The sequence below is a fragment of the Entelurus aequoreus genome, linkage group LG02, assembly GCF_033978785.1.
Source record: "Entelurus aequoreus isolate RoL-2023_Sb linkage group LG02, RoL_Eaeq_v1.1, whole genome shotgun sequence".
NCBI lineage: Eukaryota > Metazoa > Chordata > Actinopteri > Syngnathiformes > Syngnathidae > Entelurus > Entelurus aequoreus.
Window position 1 is genome coordinate 88,543,926 of NC_084732.1, and position 20,874 is coordinate 88,564,799.

General features: G+C 44.6%; 1 protein-coding gene across 1 annotated transcript in view; it reads left to right on the top strand.

Moving 5' to 3' along the window:
• Nucleotides 1-20,874, top strand: part of LOC133640382 (anoctamin-1-like) — a 195,273-nt gene that overhangs the window by 139,160 nt on the left and 35,239 nt on the right. The window contains exons 18-23 of the mRNA XM_062033774.1: nt 1,079-1,280; nt 1,401-1,512; nt 3,630-3,687; nt 3,801-3,901; nt 4,085-4,227; nt 16,076-16,228. Coding sequence (XP_061889758.1) covers nt 1,079-1,280; nt 1,401-1,512; nt 3,630-3,687; nt 3,801-3,901; nt 4,085-4,227; nt 16,076-16,228 — 769 coding nt within the window. The remainder of the gene's footprint in view (nt 1-1,078; nt 1,281-1,400; nt 1,513-3,629; nt 3,688-3,800; nt 3,902-4,084; nt 4,228-16,075; nt 16,229-20,874) is intronic.

A 20,874-nucleotide genomic window follows, 5' to 3' on the forward strand; every position in this document is an offset into this window, starting at 1 on the left:
GTGAGGAGCTCGTCGCAAAGAGAGACAGAGACAGAGAGAGAGAGAGCGTTTACAGGTGCAGCCACGCTGCTTGACACGGGGGGAATTCCGCCCTCAATGAAGACTCCCAGGTTTGATGGCAAGGCGAACTGGGAGGCATTTCATCCCACTTGTGACATCAATTGTAGCGTCCAGAAGAAGTGCACACCAAGTCTGACGCTCTTTTTAAACTTTTATTGAGCAACCTATACTAACACAGCTCAACTTATCTCGTTCTTTCCAAAAGAAAAACCAATCCTCACTCCTCATTTCCGCAACAGCAACGCTTCTTCCTTCTTCGCCAATCACCTTACAGGCGTGCTACGTTCACAACAAAGAGGATGCAGGATGAAGTGACAGAAATTGAAATTTTTGTATTGTAATATACATCAGGAAGTGTTGTGTAAGAAAGTGTTAAAAATAAAACCATCAAAAGCCATCTGCTTTTGTATAAAGATAAGTTAGGTTAAATGAAAATATTATTATTATCTATCTTACGGTACATCAAAAATAATTTGAGCAAAATTTAATTGAAATATTGTCGGTGTGGCCCTCCAGCAGTGCTCGGGTTGCTCATGCGGCCCCCGGTAAAAATTAATTGACCACCCCTGACTTAAAACATCATCCGATCGGAAATGTGCTGTCAACATAACATTAACATTAAATTACACTGACGGTGGTTTCACCTGAATGACATTGATGTGATGTGTCGGTATGTTAGTCAGGTGCCGCCCCGCCCTAAACGTAGAAGACACGTGGCTTCGCTATGAATGGGGGCCCCGTTTTGTGTGAAGAAGCGCATGCCGAATGTAAATTATTGAATGTCAAGGAGCTTCATATGAAATTTTACCCAAAATGTATTCATGGCCAATGCTATATTATTTTGTATTTTCTGAGAGTACAAAAAACACTGTTTGGTGGAGAAGCCTAACTTATATCCGTCAAATAAATTAATTTTTTTGCAGTGCCACACTAGTTGACTGGATCTGTTGCGAGACGTCGTATGGGTTGTCCATGCTTGCATAGTCAAATTGTCAAATTGACTTTCTGTTACTTGTAGATCTCTGTGACATTTGTTATTGTCTTCGGGGTTATCCTGTACCGGATCAGCATTAAGACAGCTTTGCACATTAGCACCTACCCTGCAGCACGATACCATGTGCGGGCCACTGTCAAGACCACAGCTGCCATCATCAACCTCATCATCATCATCATCTTAGATGAAATCTATGGTAAAATTGCTCGCTGGCTCACCATACTTGGTAAGAAACATTCACTCAAAATATACAGTAGCTGAGGTTATCTGAGGAGTTTCTAATTTATCTTTGATGACTAGTATTTGAAAAAAATTCAATTTTGGGGTTTTTTTGTTTGTTTTTCAGAGGTTCCAAAAACAGACAAAAGCTTTGAAGAGAGGCTTATCTGCAAGACTTTTGTTTTGAAATTTGTCAATGCCTTCACGCCAATTGTTTATTTGGCTTTTTTTAGGGGAAGGTAAGGAATCACTCACTTATTGTACATATCTGTGTGTTTGTTATATACATGTATTGGTCAAATATGAGGCTCAATCAATGTATTGCCTACTGTAGCAGTAACAACACACAGTAAATACAATCAACAAGAGCTGCTGTCAATCACAAATAATGCTAGTCCACGCACAATGCTAACACTGAGCTAAACTAACACAGTTAATTCCACTTTCACTCGCTGAAGTCACACGAGACTCAACAAGCACCACTTTTTAAAGGTGCATATTCAAAGTCACAGATATTACAATATTATTTATTAACAGGTATTTCCGTTACTAATTCAATAATTTAATATAACTAATTACTTTTTAAAAGTAATGTTCCCAACACTGGTTAAGACACAATTAAGTAAAAGGAGTGAGCAGAGGAAAAAATAGGACCCTCGCCAACTGCCAAAAAAATAACATATTCTTGTCCACTATTGACCATAAAAAAGGGTAAAACTGAAAATATACAAACAGAAAGGATGCTTAAAATAAAGAAATGCGCAACAGTTAATTACACACAAAAGCAGGCTATAATGTCAATAAATGTATTATGTTGTGTAATAAACTTAAATAGATAGAAAACAACACAAAATATGTAAGATGCACAATCTAGACTATCTATTTTACTGTGCTAACATCACTTTACCTAATGTCAAAATTAGCATTACTGCATTTTGGCTATTAAACCTCCCAAATTACACTACAGTCAACAAATAACACAACACAATCAAATATGACATGTTACTCAACAGTACTTACCGATTATGCTTGGTTTAGCGTAAGATCTGAGCAGATGACAACGTTTGAAAATGTAACCTAGCTAGGTTAGACTGTACATAAAGGCAATGACTTCCTATACACTGATAACGTCCTCCATGTCGTTCCCGTTAAACGAGAAGTGCACCATACAGTATATTTCTAAAATGAACGTTAACACTGGTCTTAAATTTAATCTTAATACATTTAACAAAACAACACATACCTAGTAGTGATTATTGTCACACATCAACATTATTATCATGTACTAGTAATGCTGCCTCTTTGCTAGGTCAGCATTACAAATGTGACTCAGTTCTTCGCGTTTGAGTGCTGCTCAGAGACAATTTCAATTGTCGAAAATTACACTGATTGTTTTCAGCTGTTCTTCTAGGCATGGCCAACCAAGCAGACATATCAAGTCTACCTGGTTGGCAGAATACAGTTTTTGCTGATAAGCAGAATAAAGAAAAAATGTTAAGAGGAAAAAAACTTTTTTTAAATGCTTTAAAATGTAATATCGGAAATTATCGGTATCGTTTTTTTTATTATCGGTATCGTTTTTTTTTTTATTTTATTTTATTTATTTTTTTAATCAAGATAAAAAACACAAGATACACTTACAATTACACCAACCCAAAAAACCTCCCTCCCCCATTTACACTCATTCACACTCATTCACACAAAAGGGTTGTTTCTTTCTGTTATTAATATTCTGGTTCCTACATTATACATCAATATATATCAATACAGTCTGCAAGGGATACATATAGTCCGTAAGCACACATGATTGTGCGTGCTGCTGGTCCACTAATAGTACTAACCTTTAACAGTTAATTTTACTCATTTTCATTATTTACTAGTTTCTATGTAACTGTTTTTATATTGTTTTACTTTCTTTTTTATTCAAGAAAATGTTTTTAATTTATTTATATTATTTTATTTTATTATTTTTTAACCATACCTGGTTGTCCAAATTAGGCATAATAATGTGTTAATTCCACGACTGTATATATTGGTATCGGTTGATATCAGTATTGGTAATTAAAGAGTTGGCCAATATCGGAATATCGGATATCGGCAAAAAGCCATTATCGGACATCCCTACTTTTTACACACAAAAAACGTACCGAAACATAACCGAAAATTCTAAAAATATCCTTCTTTTAAAAATATTTCAAGAACATTTACTCTGGGTACAACTTTTTTAGGCATTTTATCACAAAAATGTTGGAATTAAGAAAATATTAAGAAAGGACTTATTTACGCAATAACTGCTTTCCTGCTTCACATACGTTTGAAATATGATTTATATTTATGTTTTTCATGTGTTCTGTAGGCATGTCGGGCGGCCAGGAAAGTACCTGTATGTTGTAGGATCATACAGAATGGAAGAGGTACACAACATATTATTCTTCTTTTTGTGATTTCATTTATTTTATTTTTTTAATTGTGCAATTCCTGGCCAGGGGAGTTGATCATTTGTCTTCATGTCCTATTTCTACTGCAGTGTGCTCACGCAGGATGCCTTATGGAGTTATGCATCCAGTTATGTATCACTATGCTTGGCAAGCAACTCATCCAGAACAACCTGTTTGAGGTTGGCATGCCGTAAGTGCAAATTTAATGTCATGTATTTTGCATATTTTCAAATTTTTTACACAGCATGGTTTGATATTTACAAAGAGCTAGAAAATCAACTCGCTAAGCTCAGTCAATCACATCCTGTCTCCAGTTAGCGTAGCAAGAGCTCTTGCATGTTGTTACATTACACATTTTGATTTTTTTTTCTAGCAAGCTGAAAAAATTGTGGCGCAAAAAGAAGTCGGACTTAGACTTAAAGAGGGAAAAGGAACTGGCCAAAACAATGCGACAGCACGAGAAAGATCTCTTCCTGGGACCATTTGTTGGCCTCAACCCAGAGTACATGGAAATGAGTGAGTTTGTTGAAATGCCTTGAGATAGTGTTACATACAGTAAAATAAATGCTCCTGTTACTCATTTGATGAGACTGTAGCTGCATTAACACCAAAACTGTTTACCAGAAGCTAGCAGGAGGCAGTGGACGTAAGCGACAAAAACAACGTCATTAAAGCATCAATAATATTACAATTCAAAAACAAATTTGACTCAAGAATTTTCAAGTAATCTCCATCCATCCATCCATCCTCCTCCGCTTATCCGAGGTCGGGTCGCGGGGGCAGCAGCCTAAGCAGGGAAGCCCAGACTTCCCTCTCCCCAGCCACTTCGTCCAGCTCCTCCCGGGGGATCCCGAGGCGTTCCCAGGCCAGCCGGGAGACATAGTCTTCCCAACGTGTCCTGGGTCTTCCCCGTGGCCTCCTACCGGTCGGACGTGCCCTAAACACCTCCCTAGGGAGGCGTTCGGGTGGCATCCTGACCAGATGCCCGAACCACCTCATCTGGCTCCTCTCGATGTGGAGGAGCAGCGGCTTTACTTTGAGCTCCCCCGGATGGCAGAGCTTCTCACCCTATCTCTAAGGGAGAGCCCCGCCACCCGGCGGAGAAAACTCATTTCGGCCGCTTGTACCCGTGATCTTGTCCTTTCGGTCATAACCCAAAGCTCATGACCATAGGTGAGGATGGGAACGTAGATCGACCAGTAAATTGAGAGCTTTGCCTTCCGGCTCAGCTCCTTCTTCACCACAACGGATCGATACAGCGTCCGCATTACTGAAGACGCCGCACAGATCCGCCTGTCGATCTCACGATCCACTCTTCCCTCACTCGTGAACAAGACTCCGAGGTACTTGAACTCCTCCACTTGGGGCAGGGTCTCCTCCACAACCCGGAGATGGCACTCCACCCTTTTCTGGGCAAGAACCATGGATTCGGACTTGGAGGTGCTGATTCCCATCCCAGTTGCTTCACACTCAGCTGCGAACCGATCCAGCGAGAGCTGAAGATCCTGGCCAGATGAAGCCATCAGGACCACATCGTCTGCAAAAAGCAGAGACCTAATCCTGCAGCCACCAAACCAGATCCCCTCAACGCCTTGACTGCGCCTCGAAATTCTGTCCATAAAAGTTATGAACAGAATTGGTGACAAAGGGCAGCCTTGGCGGAGTCCAACCCTCACTGGAAACGTGTCCGACTTACTGCCGGCAATGCGGACCAAACTCTGGCACTGATCATACAGGGAGCGGACCGCCACAATCAGACAGTCCGATACCCCATACTCTCTGAGCACTCCCCACAGGACTTCCCGAGGGACACGGTCGAATGCCTTCTCCAAGTCCACAAAACACATGTAGACTGGTTGGGCAAACTCCCATAAACCCTCAAGGACCCTGCCGAGAGTATAGAGCTGGTCCACAGTTCCACGACCAGGACGAAAACCACACTGTTCCTCCTGAATCCGAGGTTCGACTATCCGGCGTAACCTCCTCTCCAGCACACCTGAATAGACCTTACCGGGAAGGCTGATGAGTGTGATCCCACGTTAGTTAGAACACACCCTCCGGTTCCCCTTCTTAAAGAGAGGAACCACCACCCCCGTCTGCCAATCCAGAGGTACCACCCCCGATGTCCACGCGATGCTGCAGAGTCTTGTCAACCAAGACAGCCCCACAGCATCCAGAGCCTTAAGGAACTCCGGGCGGCTCTCATCCACCCCCGGGGCCTTGCCACCTAGGAGCTTTTTAACTACCTCAGCAACTTCAGCCCCAGAAATAGGAGAGCCCACCACAGATTCCCCAGGCACTGCTTCCTCATAGGAAGACGTGTTGGTGGGATTGAGGAGGTCTTCGAAGTATTCCCTCCACCGATCCACAACATTCGCAGTCAAGGTCAGCAGAACACCATCCTCACCATACACGGTATTGATAGTGCACTGCTTCCCCTTCCTGAGGCGGCGGATGGTGGTCCAGAATCGCTTCGAAGCCGTCCGGAAGTCGTTTTCCATGGCTTCCCCGAACTCCTCCCATGTCCGAGTTTTTGCCTCCGCGACCGCCGAAGCCGCACACCGCCTGGCCTGTCGGTACCTGTCCGCTGCCTCAGGAGTCCTATGAGCCAAAAGAACCCGATAGGACTCCTTCTTCAGCTTGACAGCATCCCTCACCGCCGGTGTCCACCAACGGGTTCTAGGATTACCGCCATGACAGGCAGCAACTACCTTGCGGCCACAGCTCCAATCAGCCGCCTCGACAATAGAGGTGCAGAACATGGTCCATTCGGACTCAATGTCCAGCACCTCCCTCGTGACATGTTCAAAGTTCTTCCGGAGGTGGGAATCGAAACTCTCTCTGACAGGAGACTCTGCCAGACGTTCCCAGCAAACCCTCACAATGCGTTTGGGCCAGCCAGGTCTGTCCGGCATCCTCCCCCACCATCGCAGCCAACTCACCACCAGGTGGTGATCGGTAGAAAGCTCCGCCCCTCTCTTCACCCGAGTGTCCAAAACATGAGGCCGCAAATCCGACGACACAACTACAAAGTCGATCATGGAACTGCGGCCTAGGGTGTCCTGGTGCCAAGTGCACATATGGACACCCTTATGTTTGAACATGGTGTTCGTTATGGACAATCTGTGACGGGCACAAAAGTCCAATAACCAAACACCGCTCGGGTTCAGGTCCGGGCAGCCATTCTTCCCAATCACGCCTCTCCAGGTTTCACTGTCGCTGCCAACATGAGCGTTGAAGTCCCCCAGTAGAACGAGGGAATCACCCGGGGGAGCACTTTCAAGTACTCCCTCAAGTGAACCCAAAAAGGGTGGGTACTCTGAGCTGCGGTTTGGCGCGTAAGCGCAAACCACAGTCAGGACCCGATCCCCCACCCGAAGGCGGAGGGAAGCTACCCTCTCGTCCACCGGGTTGAACTCCAACATACAGGCTCTGAGCCGGGGGGCAACAAGAATTGCCACCCCAGCCCGTCGCCTCTCACTGCCGGCAACGCCAGAGTAGAAGAGAGTCCAGCCCCTCTCGAGAGAACTGGTTCCAGAGCCCTTGCTGTGCATCGAAGTGAGTCCGACTATGTCTAGTCGGAACTTCTCCACCTCGCGCACTAGCTCAGGCTCCTTCCCCCCAGCGAGGTGACGTTCCACGTCCCAAGAGCTAGCTTCTGTAGCCGAGGATCGGACCGCCAAGTGCCCTGCCTTCGGCTTCCGCCCAGCTCACATCGCACCCAACCTCTATGACCCCTGCTATGGGTGGTGAGCCCATTGGAGGGGGAACCCACGTTGCCTCTTCGGGCTGTGCCCGGCCGGGCCCCATGGGGACAGGCCAGGCCACCAGGCGCTCGCCATCGTGCCCCACCTCCGGGCCTGGCTCCAGAGGGGGGCCCCGGTGACCCGCGTCCGGGCGAGGGAAATCTGGGTCCATAGTTTTTATTTTTCATTGAGGCCTTCGAGCTATGTTGTCCGGGGGCTTTATGCCCCCTGGTAGGGTCTCCCAAGACTCCTCTCTGAGCTGCCACCTTATCGTGGTAGAGGAGTTTGCGTGTCCCAATGATCCTAGGAGCTATGTTGTCCGGGGGCTTTATGCCCCCTGGTAGGGTCTCCCAATACAAACTGGTCCTAGGTGAGGGATCAGACAAAGAGCAGCTCGAAGACCTCAAGTAATCTAGTTAGTTTATTTCCAAAGTAAACACCTATATCAGATTAAATCTGTTCATTATTCTGCAATTAAAAAGCAGTGTTCAAACCTTGGAGTGCCTTACACCAGGTGGATTGGCATTAATCACAGCTACAACTTGAGAGATGTCAATTAAAACTAAGCGGAGGATTATCAAACTTCTTCAAGAAGGTAAATAAACACACAATGTTGCAAAACATGTTGCTTGTTCATGGGAAGGTTGGAAAAGGCAAGCAAACTGGTAGACCAAGGAAAACATCAAAGGACCAAGACAGAAAACTTAGAGCAAGCTGTCTTGAAAACAGAAAATGCGCAGCACAACAAATGACGAGCAAATCGACGGAAACCGGAGTCTCCAAAAATACCTTAAGGAAATGGGATTTAAATACAGAAAAGCTAAATGAAAGCCGTCATTAACATTCAAACACAAAAAAACAAGGTTTCGATGGGCTAAGGAAAAGCAATCGTAGACTATGGATGACTGGATGAAAGTTATATTCAGTGATGAATCACAAATCTGCATTCGGCAAAGTGACAATGCTGGATTTGTTGTTTGATGACGTTACAATACTATTTATTATGACAACTGCCTGAATAAAACATGCACATTTCCACAGTCATTGATGATATGGGGCTGCTTGTCAGGTAATGGCACTGGGAAGATGGCTATCTTTACATTGTAGTGGGTTTACATAATTCACCCACAAAACTTGAATTACGGTTGGAGAGTTCCGGTCTTACGGGTTGAAAAGGAAACGTATTTCAGTTGTTGTGCACAGACTAAATAAAGGCCATTTGATCCATTGTTACTGTAAAAAGCTGAATGTCATTAAAACAGTAAGCTTCCTCTTTTGACACTCCTCCTTCGACTCCCGTGCGCCACATTGGTGGCCCCGACGTAAGTCCTGCTGAAGTTTCCGGGACTGAACAGAACATCGAAAGACACATCATGGCAAATTCCACCATTCTCAAATTGCCGGAGTTTTAGGAGTAGTCTGCTACATCGTGGTTCGCACATTGTACTGAGTAAGCTTTATTACATCCCCTCCTGCCCATGATAAATATGTGGGGTTCCAAGCTTACCTCCTGAAAATTTTTGAACTGTCACAGTCAGAACGAGCCCTACGTCTCCTTGCTATTTAGGGCATGGGAGACAGCAAGCCCTCTGAACACATGGAGATTATGTAGAACCCTCCAAACAGCGCTCGCTAAAACAGCTATTACTGAGCCACATGCTTTGGCAGAGGAAGCTGACCAATTCTTCCTGGCCGCCCAGTGTTTCACCCCTGACGTGCTGGCCCCGACACGCAGTCACCGGCCCACCGGCGCTAGTGTGCACTCTGACAGCACTCTGACAGCTGTGCCAGCCCTTACTTGTGCTACTTTCATGCACGCTTTGGCGCCAAGCTAAAAAGTGCCAGTAGTAGTGGCTGTGAGCACAGGCACAAAGGGCTGGTTACCGTTTGTCCAAGACACCCATTCTGGGCACAGATTCCTCTGTGACGCCAGCGCCCAATGGATTGTCCTGCCAGCTACAGTTGACAACGCCGTTGGTGGGGTCCACTGGCCGCCTTTGACATCCGCCTTTGAATCCCCATTCGAACATGTGGCACAAAGACTGTGGACTTATGTTTCGGTAATGAACGGTTTACGTGGGACTTTGTCACAGCTGACATATCCTTTCTCCTCCTCTGCGCAGATTTTTTGTGCGCCCACGGGCTGCTCGTGGATGTCAAGAACGGCCGCCTGGTGGAAGCTTTGACCTTCTCCTTGTTCACATGTGTTTGTGACGAGTAGGGATGATTTTTGTTAACAAATTATCGATTTCGATGCCATTATCGAATCCTCTTATCGAACCGATTCCTTATCGATTCTCTTATCGAATCCAGATAGGTTGTTGTATATGGAAAAAAAACACAATACTTTGTTTAACAAAAGCTCACTTTTATTTTTTAAGAAAAAAATAAAATAAAATAAATAAATAAATATTGACTGTTGTTACCCAAAAAAATGTTGTTATAAAATAAATAAATATTGACTGTTAGTGCCCCTATATGTGGGCCACCTAAGAAAAATACATGCAGGAAAAATCCTGCATTCATTTGTATTGGACAGCACTTTACATTTGAAACAAATGTCAGAGTAATGGTGTTGTTTACTTTTTGCTCCATTACATGTCAGCAATATACAATTATTAACCTACTTGTATTCGTCTGTGTTCACCAAGTTGAAGGGGAGGAGATTTTTTCCCCATCATTCTCGTTAGCTTGCGAGTAATGTTGTTACTCTCCTCCTCACTCTTGCTGCGCTCTGCGTTATACCTCGCCATGGTAAATGGGTTAACGCTCTGTGCTACAGAGCAAACACTGCCCTGGTCACTCTGGCTGTCATGAATGTCATCATCTGAAAGAGGATAACGTTAACATTATCTTAATTCACATCTTGCAAGCTCTAGTTTATTAGACAGACCTGCAAACTCTGGAGTGGTGTAGGCTACAAGATACCGTTAACGTTATCAGACACATACAAAAAGGCTAACGTTAACGTTACCGTTAGCCACTGACTATGCTTAGGTAACGTTAGTCTAGCTAACATTACTGCAGTCCTGGTTGACATAAGAGGTAACGTTATTTTAGCCTAAAGGCTACAAGTGAGCAGATATGGAAATTAACCGGCAACAGTTAACGTTAGTTACTCACTGGCACTATCACTGGGTTGAAGCAGAGGAAGAGGGACGTGCTTGGTCATCTCTGTCGCTGCTTCTCCATGTGTCAAAGACGCGACACGTTTCTCTAACCTTCAGGTTATGTACGGCCTGAACATGTTTCAACATGTTTGTTGTACTGCTCCCCTTACAGGCAAGCGAAGCCTGGCAATAATTGCAGATAGCCGTTTCCTCGTCGAATTTCTTAGTAAAGTTAAGCCATGCCTTGGAGCGTTTTTTTCCGGTCCATTGTTGTTGCCGCTTCTGTATCTGCCGCCGAATGACTGAGCTACGTCATTTCCTGTGACACGGGATTCGTTCCCAGGGATTCGAATAAAGAACCAAATATTTTTCTTTACTATAGTGGCTTCGATAACGGGAACCATTTCTCAAAAAGGATTCGAATCCATGGAACCGGTTCTTTTCCTATTTAACAATCGGGGGAACCGGTTTAGAACATCATCCCTAGTGACGATGGGACATATGACCCCCTCTTCAGCTTACTCTCTGAAGGCGACAAATGCCAACAGCTTTTCAGTGGGTTCCCCGGTCTGACACGGCCCACCTTATCAGGCACCACGACTTAACATGGGGTCGAGCACCACATTAAAAACCAAAAGCCCTCTCATCCTTGCTAGAGGCCGACAGCTCAACCCGGAGAGACTGGCGGCTGCTAAACTCGGACAGCCCATGGGCCTCGCTGCTCCACATGGTCCCGAAGCCTGACGGTGGCTGGCGTCCGTGTGGCGACTACCGGCGCCTCAATGACGCCACCACGCCCGATCGCTACCCAGTCTCCCACATTCAGGACTTCTCTGAGCATCTGGTGGGGAAGCTCCTGTTTTCCAAAGTAGACATGCTACAGTGGTACAAACTTGCAGACATCCCTAAGAGGGATGCGGTGACTCCTTTTGGGTTGTTTGAGTTCCTCATGATGCCTTTTAGACTGAAGAACGCAGCCCAATTATTCCAGCGGCTTATGGACTCGGCGCTTAGAGACATGCGCTTTGTTTTTGTCTCCTTGGACGATGTACTAGTCGCCAGCCTCAGAGAAGGAGCACATAACACACCTCCAGGATCTCTTCATAAGGCTCGACAAGCATGGACTGGTCATTAACCCAGCGAAGTGTGTCTTTGGTGCCGTCCATCCAGTTCCTTGGGCACCTCATCAGCAAGGATGGGGCCACCGCCCCTGCTGCCGAAGATGGAAGCCATTTCCAGCTTTCCCCGCCCTCGGGCTCAGAGAATTTCTTGGAATGGTTACATTACATACACCGGTTCATCCGTCAGGCAACCCACATCATGCGCCCACCTTTGACAGAGAGCTGCTCGGTGTCTGGTTGGCAATCCGCCACTTCCGCTTCATCTTGTAGGGTCGTGAGTTTACGTTTTTTGTGGACTACAAACCCTTCACATTCTCCATGTCCAAGATGGCTGAGCCGTGGTCCTCCCAATAGAAACGCCAGTTGTCACCTCTTGTGTACACCACAGACATCTGACACATTGCGGGCATGTTCAGCGCGGTCGCAGACTGCCTCTCCAGATCGATGGGTCGGCACAGTGAGGCTGGGTCTTGAACACTCACGTATGGGTGTGGACCAGGCATCTGACCACGAGATGGCGGAGGACTGCGCCTGGAGGAGGTCGCGGTTCAGCGATTCAGGGGTCAGGCTGTGGTGCGATCTCTCTCCTGGCCAGAAAGAAGCCCCTTATGAAGTGTAAAGTGAAGTGAATTATATTTGTATAGTGAAATCCAATAGCTAAGTTACATTTAAACCAATGTGGGAGGCACTGGGAGCAGGTGGGTAAAGGACACAACGGCAGTGACTAGGATGGTGGAAGCGGGGATCGAACCTGGAACCCTCAAGTTTTTTTTTGTCCTGTCCAGCTACTCAAGCAAATCTTATTGTTGATGTAGATGCCCATATTTGCTGTACAAATTTACTTTACAAAAGAGAAGTGTGGGATACTTCTCTTGTTGCCTTATTTGTATTAGACTTTATTAAATGGATTTATATTAATGTTTGGCACAGCCAAACTGGAGCAAGAGGGGATAGAAAGAGACACCAATGATTGAGATGAAACTGCCCTGGCGGTTCCTTCCCCTGAGGGAAGGAAAAAAAAAAAAAAAAGGAAGACACGCTGGCAGACAAGGTCACTACCCCAGCAGCTGGCCAACTTGCAGTGCACCGAGCTGCCACAATAGACGCGGGGGCTAGACCCAGCAGGCCCCAACCAAGACGGGCATCCGGAAGGGGTGGACCTAAGGGACCCAAACACGCAGCCCGGCCGTAGTAGCCTATGGCGCCGACTCTCGCCAGACAAGCAGGCCCCAAGTGTGTGTGTGTGTGTGTGTGTGTGTGTGTGTGTGTGTGTGTGTGTGTGTGTGTGTGTGTGTGTGTGTGTGTGTGTGTGTGTGTGTGTGTGTGTGTGTGTGTGTGTGTGTGTGTGTGTGTGTGTGTGTCCAAAAAAAATTAAAATTTAAAATTTTCAATAAATAAATTTAAAAAAAAGATATATATATATATACACACACACACACACACACACACACACATATATATATATAAATATATATATATATATATATATATATATATATATATATATATATATATATATATATATATATATATATATATATATATATATATATATATATATATATATATATATATATATATATATATATACATATATCATCATCATCATCGGCAGTCACTCGTGGTCGAGTATGACTGTCCTCAGAATGGATGGGTTCCCATTCGGGAGGAGCGTGGGGAGACCGATGCGCCTGCAGCCACCACACGGTCCTTGGCAGAGAGGGGCCTTGATCCAATGGCATGGATCCATGACGACTGGAGACCACCCTCTGTTGCAGCCTTCATCCGCCTTTAGTGCCGTTGTGACATGCAGTGTCATCCTCCGCCACTTCCACCGTTGAGGTCTTATATCTATTTAACCCATAGATGGGGCAGTGGTTGGCGGACGCTAGGGCGTGTCCACACACTGGTGGGCCTGCACGCCTCGCCTCCGAGATCCCCTACAGTTTAGCCTGTGTCCGCAAAGACGCAGTTTACCGTGTGTGGCCACGAGGAGGCACCACAGGGGTCTTGGTGGTGGAGAGGCTTTGTACCAGCAGGAGGAGGCTTACGCACTCGGCTCCTCTTTTCACCCACCCAGGGGCTAGCTGGCGGCGATAGCTGTAAGCAGAGAGTAGCAAGCAGGGGCAGCATGCAGCATGCACTAACTACAAGCACTTCTGCCACAAATCTAACGCACTGACGCATCACACGCACCCTGTGCGCGAGCACTCACACACATACATATATACACACAAATGTGTATACATATATACACACATATACACCTACACACACATGCACACATACACATATACATACCTACATCCATCCATACATACCGTAATTTCCGGACTATAAGCCGCTACTTTTTTCTCTCGTTCTGGTCCCTGCGGCTTATACAAGGGTGCGGCTTATATACGGCCTGTTCTTCTCCGACACCGACGAAGAGGATTTCGGTGGTTTTAGTACACAGGAGGAAGACGATGACACAATGATTAAAGACTGACTTTTCATATACCGGTAGGCTGGTTATTTTGATAACGTACAGGCGAGCACTTTGTATTACTTTGCACCGTTGTATTATTTGTACTCTGCATGAATGCTGTTCGCCATGTCAAAGATGTGAAAGTTTGATTGAATGATTGAAAGATTTATTGTTAATAAATGGTACGCTTTGCGTTCCCAAACAGTCATCTCTGTCCCAACAATCCCCTCCGTGGTAGCAGGAACCCCTATATACTACGGTAATTACACATCAAAACCCTGCGGCTTATAGTCGGGTGCGGCTTATATATGGAGCAATCTGTATTTTCCCCTAAATTTAGCTGGTGCGGCTTATAGTCAGGTGCGGCTTATAGTCCGGAAATTACGGTACATATATGCATACACACACACACATATATAACAATAATAATTACATACATACACACACACACACACACACACACATATATAATCAAACAACTCCATACACAGGCCGGCAGGGCAGCGATCTAGCCCCGGAACCCACTGTCCACCGAGAACCAGCCGATTACTCTACCGCTCCATGAAAGCTGCCCTGCGTGCCGCCTTGCCTGACGGTTTACATTTATGTAAACTCGAAGTTATTATTATTTTTTTGGTTCTTTGTTGTTGCTATTTTTGTATTACAACATTTTATTATTTGATCATGTTGTACTGCATTTTAATCTTTTGTTTTGTGATTGTGTGATGTTTTTGCCTGGACCCCAGGAAGAATAGTCTCCACTGCGGTGTAGACTAATGGGGATCCTTAATAAACTAAACTAAAACTAAACGGTAACTGGGTGGACAAACTTCCCTGAGTCATGCTAGGCCTCAGGGCCGCTCCATAAGAAGACATGCAGTCCTCGTTTGCCGAACTCGTCTACAGTCAGGTACTGCGAGTTCCGGGGGATTTCATTCTGGAGGCATTGCAGGGGCCCACCAGGGATTTTTCACCCGTCCCTAAGTCACAGCATGGTACCCCTCCTTCTCGGGTACACCCCAGCCTGCGCTCAGCGGATTCTTTTTTCATTCGTCACGACACCCACCGTGGACTTTGCGCCCCACTACAAGGCATATGCATGTACAAGCCAGGCTGCCCAACAAAAAGAGGATTAAAAAAAATAAGGAATTTACCGACTACAACTTTGAACTACAACTAAATAAAAAATGGCAGACTGAGGCAAAGCTCTTCGGGTAAACTTCGAACATACTGTATATGGTGATAGCCGCTGACATAACTAAGGCAAAATATGTCACGAAAGTCTCAGAATCCAAACGGCTCGTTTGGAGCGTTTTGAAGAAGATATTTTAAATATATATTTTTTTTAAAATATCTCTGCCATGCTTCCATGGTTTAATTCCAAATTTTCAGAACCTATGGGTATCCCAAAAATACAAAAAAAAAGGTACACAGCGGTAAGAAAAGTTGTATTTTGATAATAGGACCCCTTAAAAGAATTAAAAAATCCCTCCAGAATTACAACAGAAACCTGTGTGAATTACAACAACTTAAAATACATTCAAAGGTGTTTTAAAAATCATGATAGAACTACATCGTACATTCATCCCACCCTTAGTTATTTTTACGTTCACATACTGTATGAACCTGCGATGAGGTGGCGACTTGTCCAGGGTGTACCCCGCCTTCCGCCCGTAGCTGAGATAGGCTCCAGCGCCCCCCGCGACCCCGAAGGGAATAAGCGGTAGAAAATGGATGGATGGATGGAGACTGTATGAACATATATCTATACGCAAAAGCAAATTCAATATTGTCTCACCCCTAATGATAACTGTTTCTTTTAAATTGTTTTTTTCTGTTGATTAGATGATCTGATCCTGTTTTTGAAAGATTCTCTGTTGTCTTTTCTTTTTTAATACAAGTTTCTGTTTGTTTTCACAGTCATCCAGTTTGGGATGGTGACTCTTTTTGTGGCCTCCTTTCCCCTGGCTCCTCTCTTTGCTCTTCTGAATAACATCATTGAGATACGCCTAGACGCCAAAAAGTTTGTTATGGAGCTCAGAAGGCCTAACGCTGTCAAAGCCAGAGATATTGGTAGGTGTTTTCTTGGGACAAAATATATTAAAAACGTTCACCTTAGTTCAGCTATCTTTATCTCTATGATTTTTATACATTTATCTTCGTAATTTATCAATGCACTATTTACACCCATTTACTGTACATCACAACTGTCACCTATTCCTCTGACTTAAATCAATCAATCAATCAAAGTTTACTCATTGAGCTCTTAATCACAAATGTCTCAAAGGGCTGCACAAACCACAACGACATTCTCAGCTCAGATCCTACATCAGGGCAAGAAAAAACTCAACCCAATGGGAACAATGAGAAACCTTGGAGGGAACCGCAGATGTGGAGATCCTCCCTGGGTGATCGGTGCAATGGATGCCGAGTGGATATGGTTAATAATGTGAAAGTCTAGTTCATAGTGGGGCCAGCAAGGGATCTTCTTGCATGTAGACACGTCGGGAGGCAGAGACGTCACTGTGGAAGTCGCTTCCTAGCGGGTTCCGCTGATCACACACGTTCACAGGAGTCTGGCGTTCAGAGTTGAACAAGGTTTTATTCACCATCAATGATTACACTATTCGACTTTTCAGTCCGTGTCCTTCCACTCCAAACTCTCCAAGCCCTCCTCCTCCTGCTGTTCCCGACCGCTACTGTTAAAGACAACAGGTGATTAGACAACTCGTACCACCTGGGAAATCTAATCACCTGTTCAGCTGTGTCTCGCCGTTGGCACTGCCACGCTCCCGTCTGATGGTGCTCTGTCCTCAGCACCATGGACAGAGGCGGTGCCCTCCGCTCCTGCAGGCAGCGCTAGCCACACCTCCCTCCACAGTCACCAACTGATGCAAAGGGGAGTGGTCCATCCTGGGTCCCGACTTTGAACAGCTAGCACTACATCTGTGGAGGCAGATCCGTGGTCAACTGATAAACTCTCCACGCAGGAGAGGGTTTTTTTTTTTTTGATTGATTGATTGAGAAGTTTAGTGACATCTTAAATAATTTAATCCATGTAATGCTTTAAAAAGGCAAATGGATGGCACAAAAAGCCAAAAGGCTTGTTTCAATTGGCTCAGCAGAAAAGAGAGACAGCAGATCAACTGGTCTAAAATAAATAAATGATAAATGGGTTATACTTGTATAGCGCTTTTCTACCTTCAAGGTACTCAAAGCGCTTTGACAGTGTTTCCACATTCACCCATTCACACACTGATGGCGGGAGCTGCCATGCAAGGCGCTAACCAGCAGCCATCAGGAGCAAGGGTGAAGTGTCTTGCCCAACAACACAACGGACATGACTAGGATGGTAGAAGGTGGGGATTGAACCCCAGTAACCAGCAACCCTCCGATTGCTGGCACGGCCACTCTACCAACTTCGCCACGCCGTCTATTTAAAGGCTAGGGTATACAAATGAGTTTTAAGATGGGACTTAAATGCTTCTACTGGGGTAGCATCTCTAACTGTTAGGTAGGACATTCCAGAGTACTGGAGCCCGAACAGAAAACGCTCTAAAGCCTGCAGACTTTTTTGGGGCTCTGGGAATCACGGCGTGGCGAAGTTGGTAGAGTGGCCGTGCCAGCAATCGGAGTGTTGCTGGTTACTGGGGTTCAATCCCCACCTTCTACCATCCTAGTCACGTCCGTTGTGTCCTTGGGCAAGACACTTCACCCTTGCTCCTGATGGTTGCTGGTTAGCGCCTTGCATGGCAGGTCCCGCCATCAGTGTGTGAATGTGTGTGTGAATGGGTGAATGTGGAAATACTGTCAAAGCGCTTTGAGTACCTTGAAGGTAGAAAAGCGCTATACAAGTATAACCCATTTATCATTTAATAAGCCAGAGTGCTTTGAACGCAGTGTTCTGTCCGAGACATATGGTACAATACAATCAGCAAGATAGGATGGAGCTCGACCTTTTAGTATTTTATATGTAAGTAGTAAAACCTTAAAGTCGCATCTTAAGTGCACAGAAAGCCAGTGCAGGTGAGCCAGTGTAGGTGTAATATGATCAAACTGTCTTGTTCTTCTCAAAAGTCTAGCAGCCGCATTTTGTACCAACTGTAATCTTTTAATGCTAGACATAGAGAGACCCGAAAATAATATGTTACTGTAATCGAGACGGGACGTAACCAATGCATGAATAATGATCTCAGAGTCGGTAGTGGACAATATGGGACATTTTAGTGATAATACGGAGATGAAAGAAGGCTGTTTTAGTAACACCTTTTAATGTGTGACTCAAATGAGAGAGTTGGGTCGAAGATAATACAGAGATTCTTTACCATTCGCTTTGTGTAATTGTTTGGTTATCGAATGTTAAGGTGGTTTTATTAGATAGGTGCCAGTGTCTAGCAGGACCGATAATCAGCATTTCCGTTTTCTTAGCATTAAGATGCAAAAAGTTGCTGGACATCCACTGTTTAATTTAATTTAGACACGCCTCCAGGTAACTACAATCTGGCGTGTTGGTAAGTTTTAGGTGCATGTAGCGTTGGATGTCATCAGCATAAAAGTGAAAGCTAACACCCTATTTGTGTATGATGTGAGCTTGCGGCAGCATGTAGATGCTGAAGAGTGCAGGGCCACGAACCGAACCCTGTAGAACTCTGCACATTACCTTAACATACTCTGATGTCACATTGTTATGGGAGACACACTGCATCTTGTCAGTAAAATGGGAGTTAAACCAAGAAAAAGCTCAGTCTGACATACCAATATGTGTTTTGATACGTTCTAATAGAATGTTATGATCGATTGTATCGAAAGCAGTGCTAAGATCAAGCAGCACCAGCATGGATGACGCATCAGCATCCATAGTTAGCAATAGATCATTAGTCATTTTTGCGAGGACTGTCTCCCTGGAGTGATTTGCCCTGAAACTGGTGGTGATGATGATTGTTAGACGCTAAGTGTTCATTTAGCTGCTGTGTGACAAATTTTTAGAAGATTTTCAAGATAAAGGGAAGGTGGGACACCGGCCGGTAATTTACCATGTCAGGATCGAGGTTAGATCTTTTGAGCAGAGGATGAATAACCGATTTTTTGAATGCTAGGGGAACAGTGCCAGAGGGAAGTGATAAGTTAATAATATTTAGCACTGATGGTCCTAATATTACAAACAGCGCCTTGGTTAGTTTCCTAGAAAATGTTGTTTGTTTTGTCCCATTTACAAGTCGCAGGAGTTCTTCTAATGTTTTTTCTTCAAAAAGAGAGAGATTATTTTGAGAGGGGAATATTTGTTCTACATACATTTGTATCTGCGTTAATAGAACCCAGTTTGATCTGGGACGCGTTATCTTTAATTTCCTTTCTAATGAGTTCAATTTTCTTATTAAAGAAATTCATAAAGTTATCAACCGAGTGGGTCGATAACTTTTAGGGGCCTTTTTTAGCTTTAGCGTTGCTTTATCAATGGCGTTGCGCAGGGCACCGTTAGAGTTGTTTGTGAAGTTATTGATAGAGCCCACATCATTTGGGAATGGTGCCATTACCGAAAGCAGTAGGCCAGCAAGAGTCGTAGTTGTGACAGCATTAATGTTGCGGCTGCTAAAGCAGTAGTTATTAGTTGCTTGTTGACAATGCATCAGAACTTAAAATTTTATAAGGTAATGATCGGACATTACTTTAATGTAGGGGAGTACCATAACTTTGGATGTGGTGACAGCTTGGAGAAGGACTAGGTCTATCGTACTACCGTTGCGATGCGTGGGTTCATTTATTATTTGTGTAAGACCACAGCTATCAATTATAGTCTGGAGCGCCATGAATGGAAAGTCTGAAGGATTTATCATATGGATAAAAAATCCCCGTTATAATTATATTTTCTGCGTGCGTCACTAGATCAGCGACAAACTCTGAAAATTCACTGATAAAGTCGAAATAGGGCCCAGGGGGGCAATAAAAAACAGCCAGATGGAGATATAGCGGTGACAGACCTCATAGTAACCTCAAATGATTTATATTTATTACTTAGGTTAGGGCTAAGGTTAAGGCTTTCATTGCAACCCTTCCACCCCTTTTTAAAGGGACGGGCAATATGTGCATTCGTATAGTTAAGATGGGGTCGGCAACCCGCGGCTCTGGAGCCGCATGCGGCTCTGGAGCCGCATGCGGCTCTTTAGTGCCGCCTTTGTGGCTCCCTGGAGCATTTTTAAAAAAGGATTGAAAATGGAAAAAGATGGGGGGAAAATAATTGTTTTGTTTTAGTATTTTTTTTGTTTGAGAACAAACATGCCACAAACCTTCCCAATTATTAGAAAGCCCACTGTTTAATATGTTTGTGTGTATGCTTCACTGATGAGAGTATTTGGTGAACATCGTTTTGTCCTACTAATTTTGATGGTTCTTGAACTCACCATAGTGTGGACTGTACACGCAACTGTTCGTTTACATGTAAAATCTTCCGCTCCTTCTTTGTCTCATTGTGTCCACCAAAAGTTTCATGCAGTGCGTGAATGCAAACAGGTGCGCTTTGTTAATGTTATTGACTTGTTGGAGTGCTAATCAGGCATATTTGGTCAGTGCAAGCTAATCAATGCTAACATGCTATTTAGTTAGCTGTATGTACATAGTGCATCATTATGCCGCATTTGTAGGTATATTTGAGCTCATTTAATATCCTTTACTTTTATCCTCTTTGTATATAATTTAGTTTTGCATGTCTCATGACACATTTC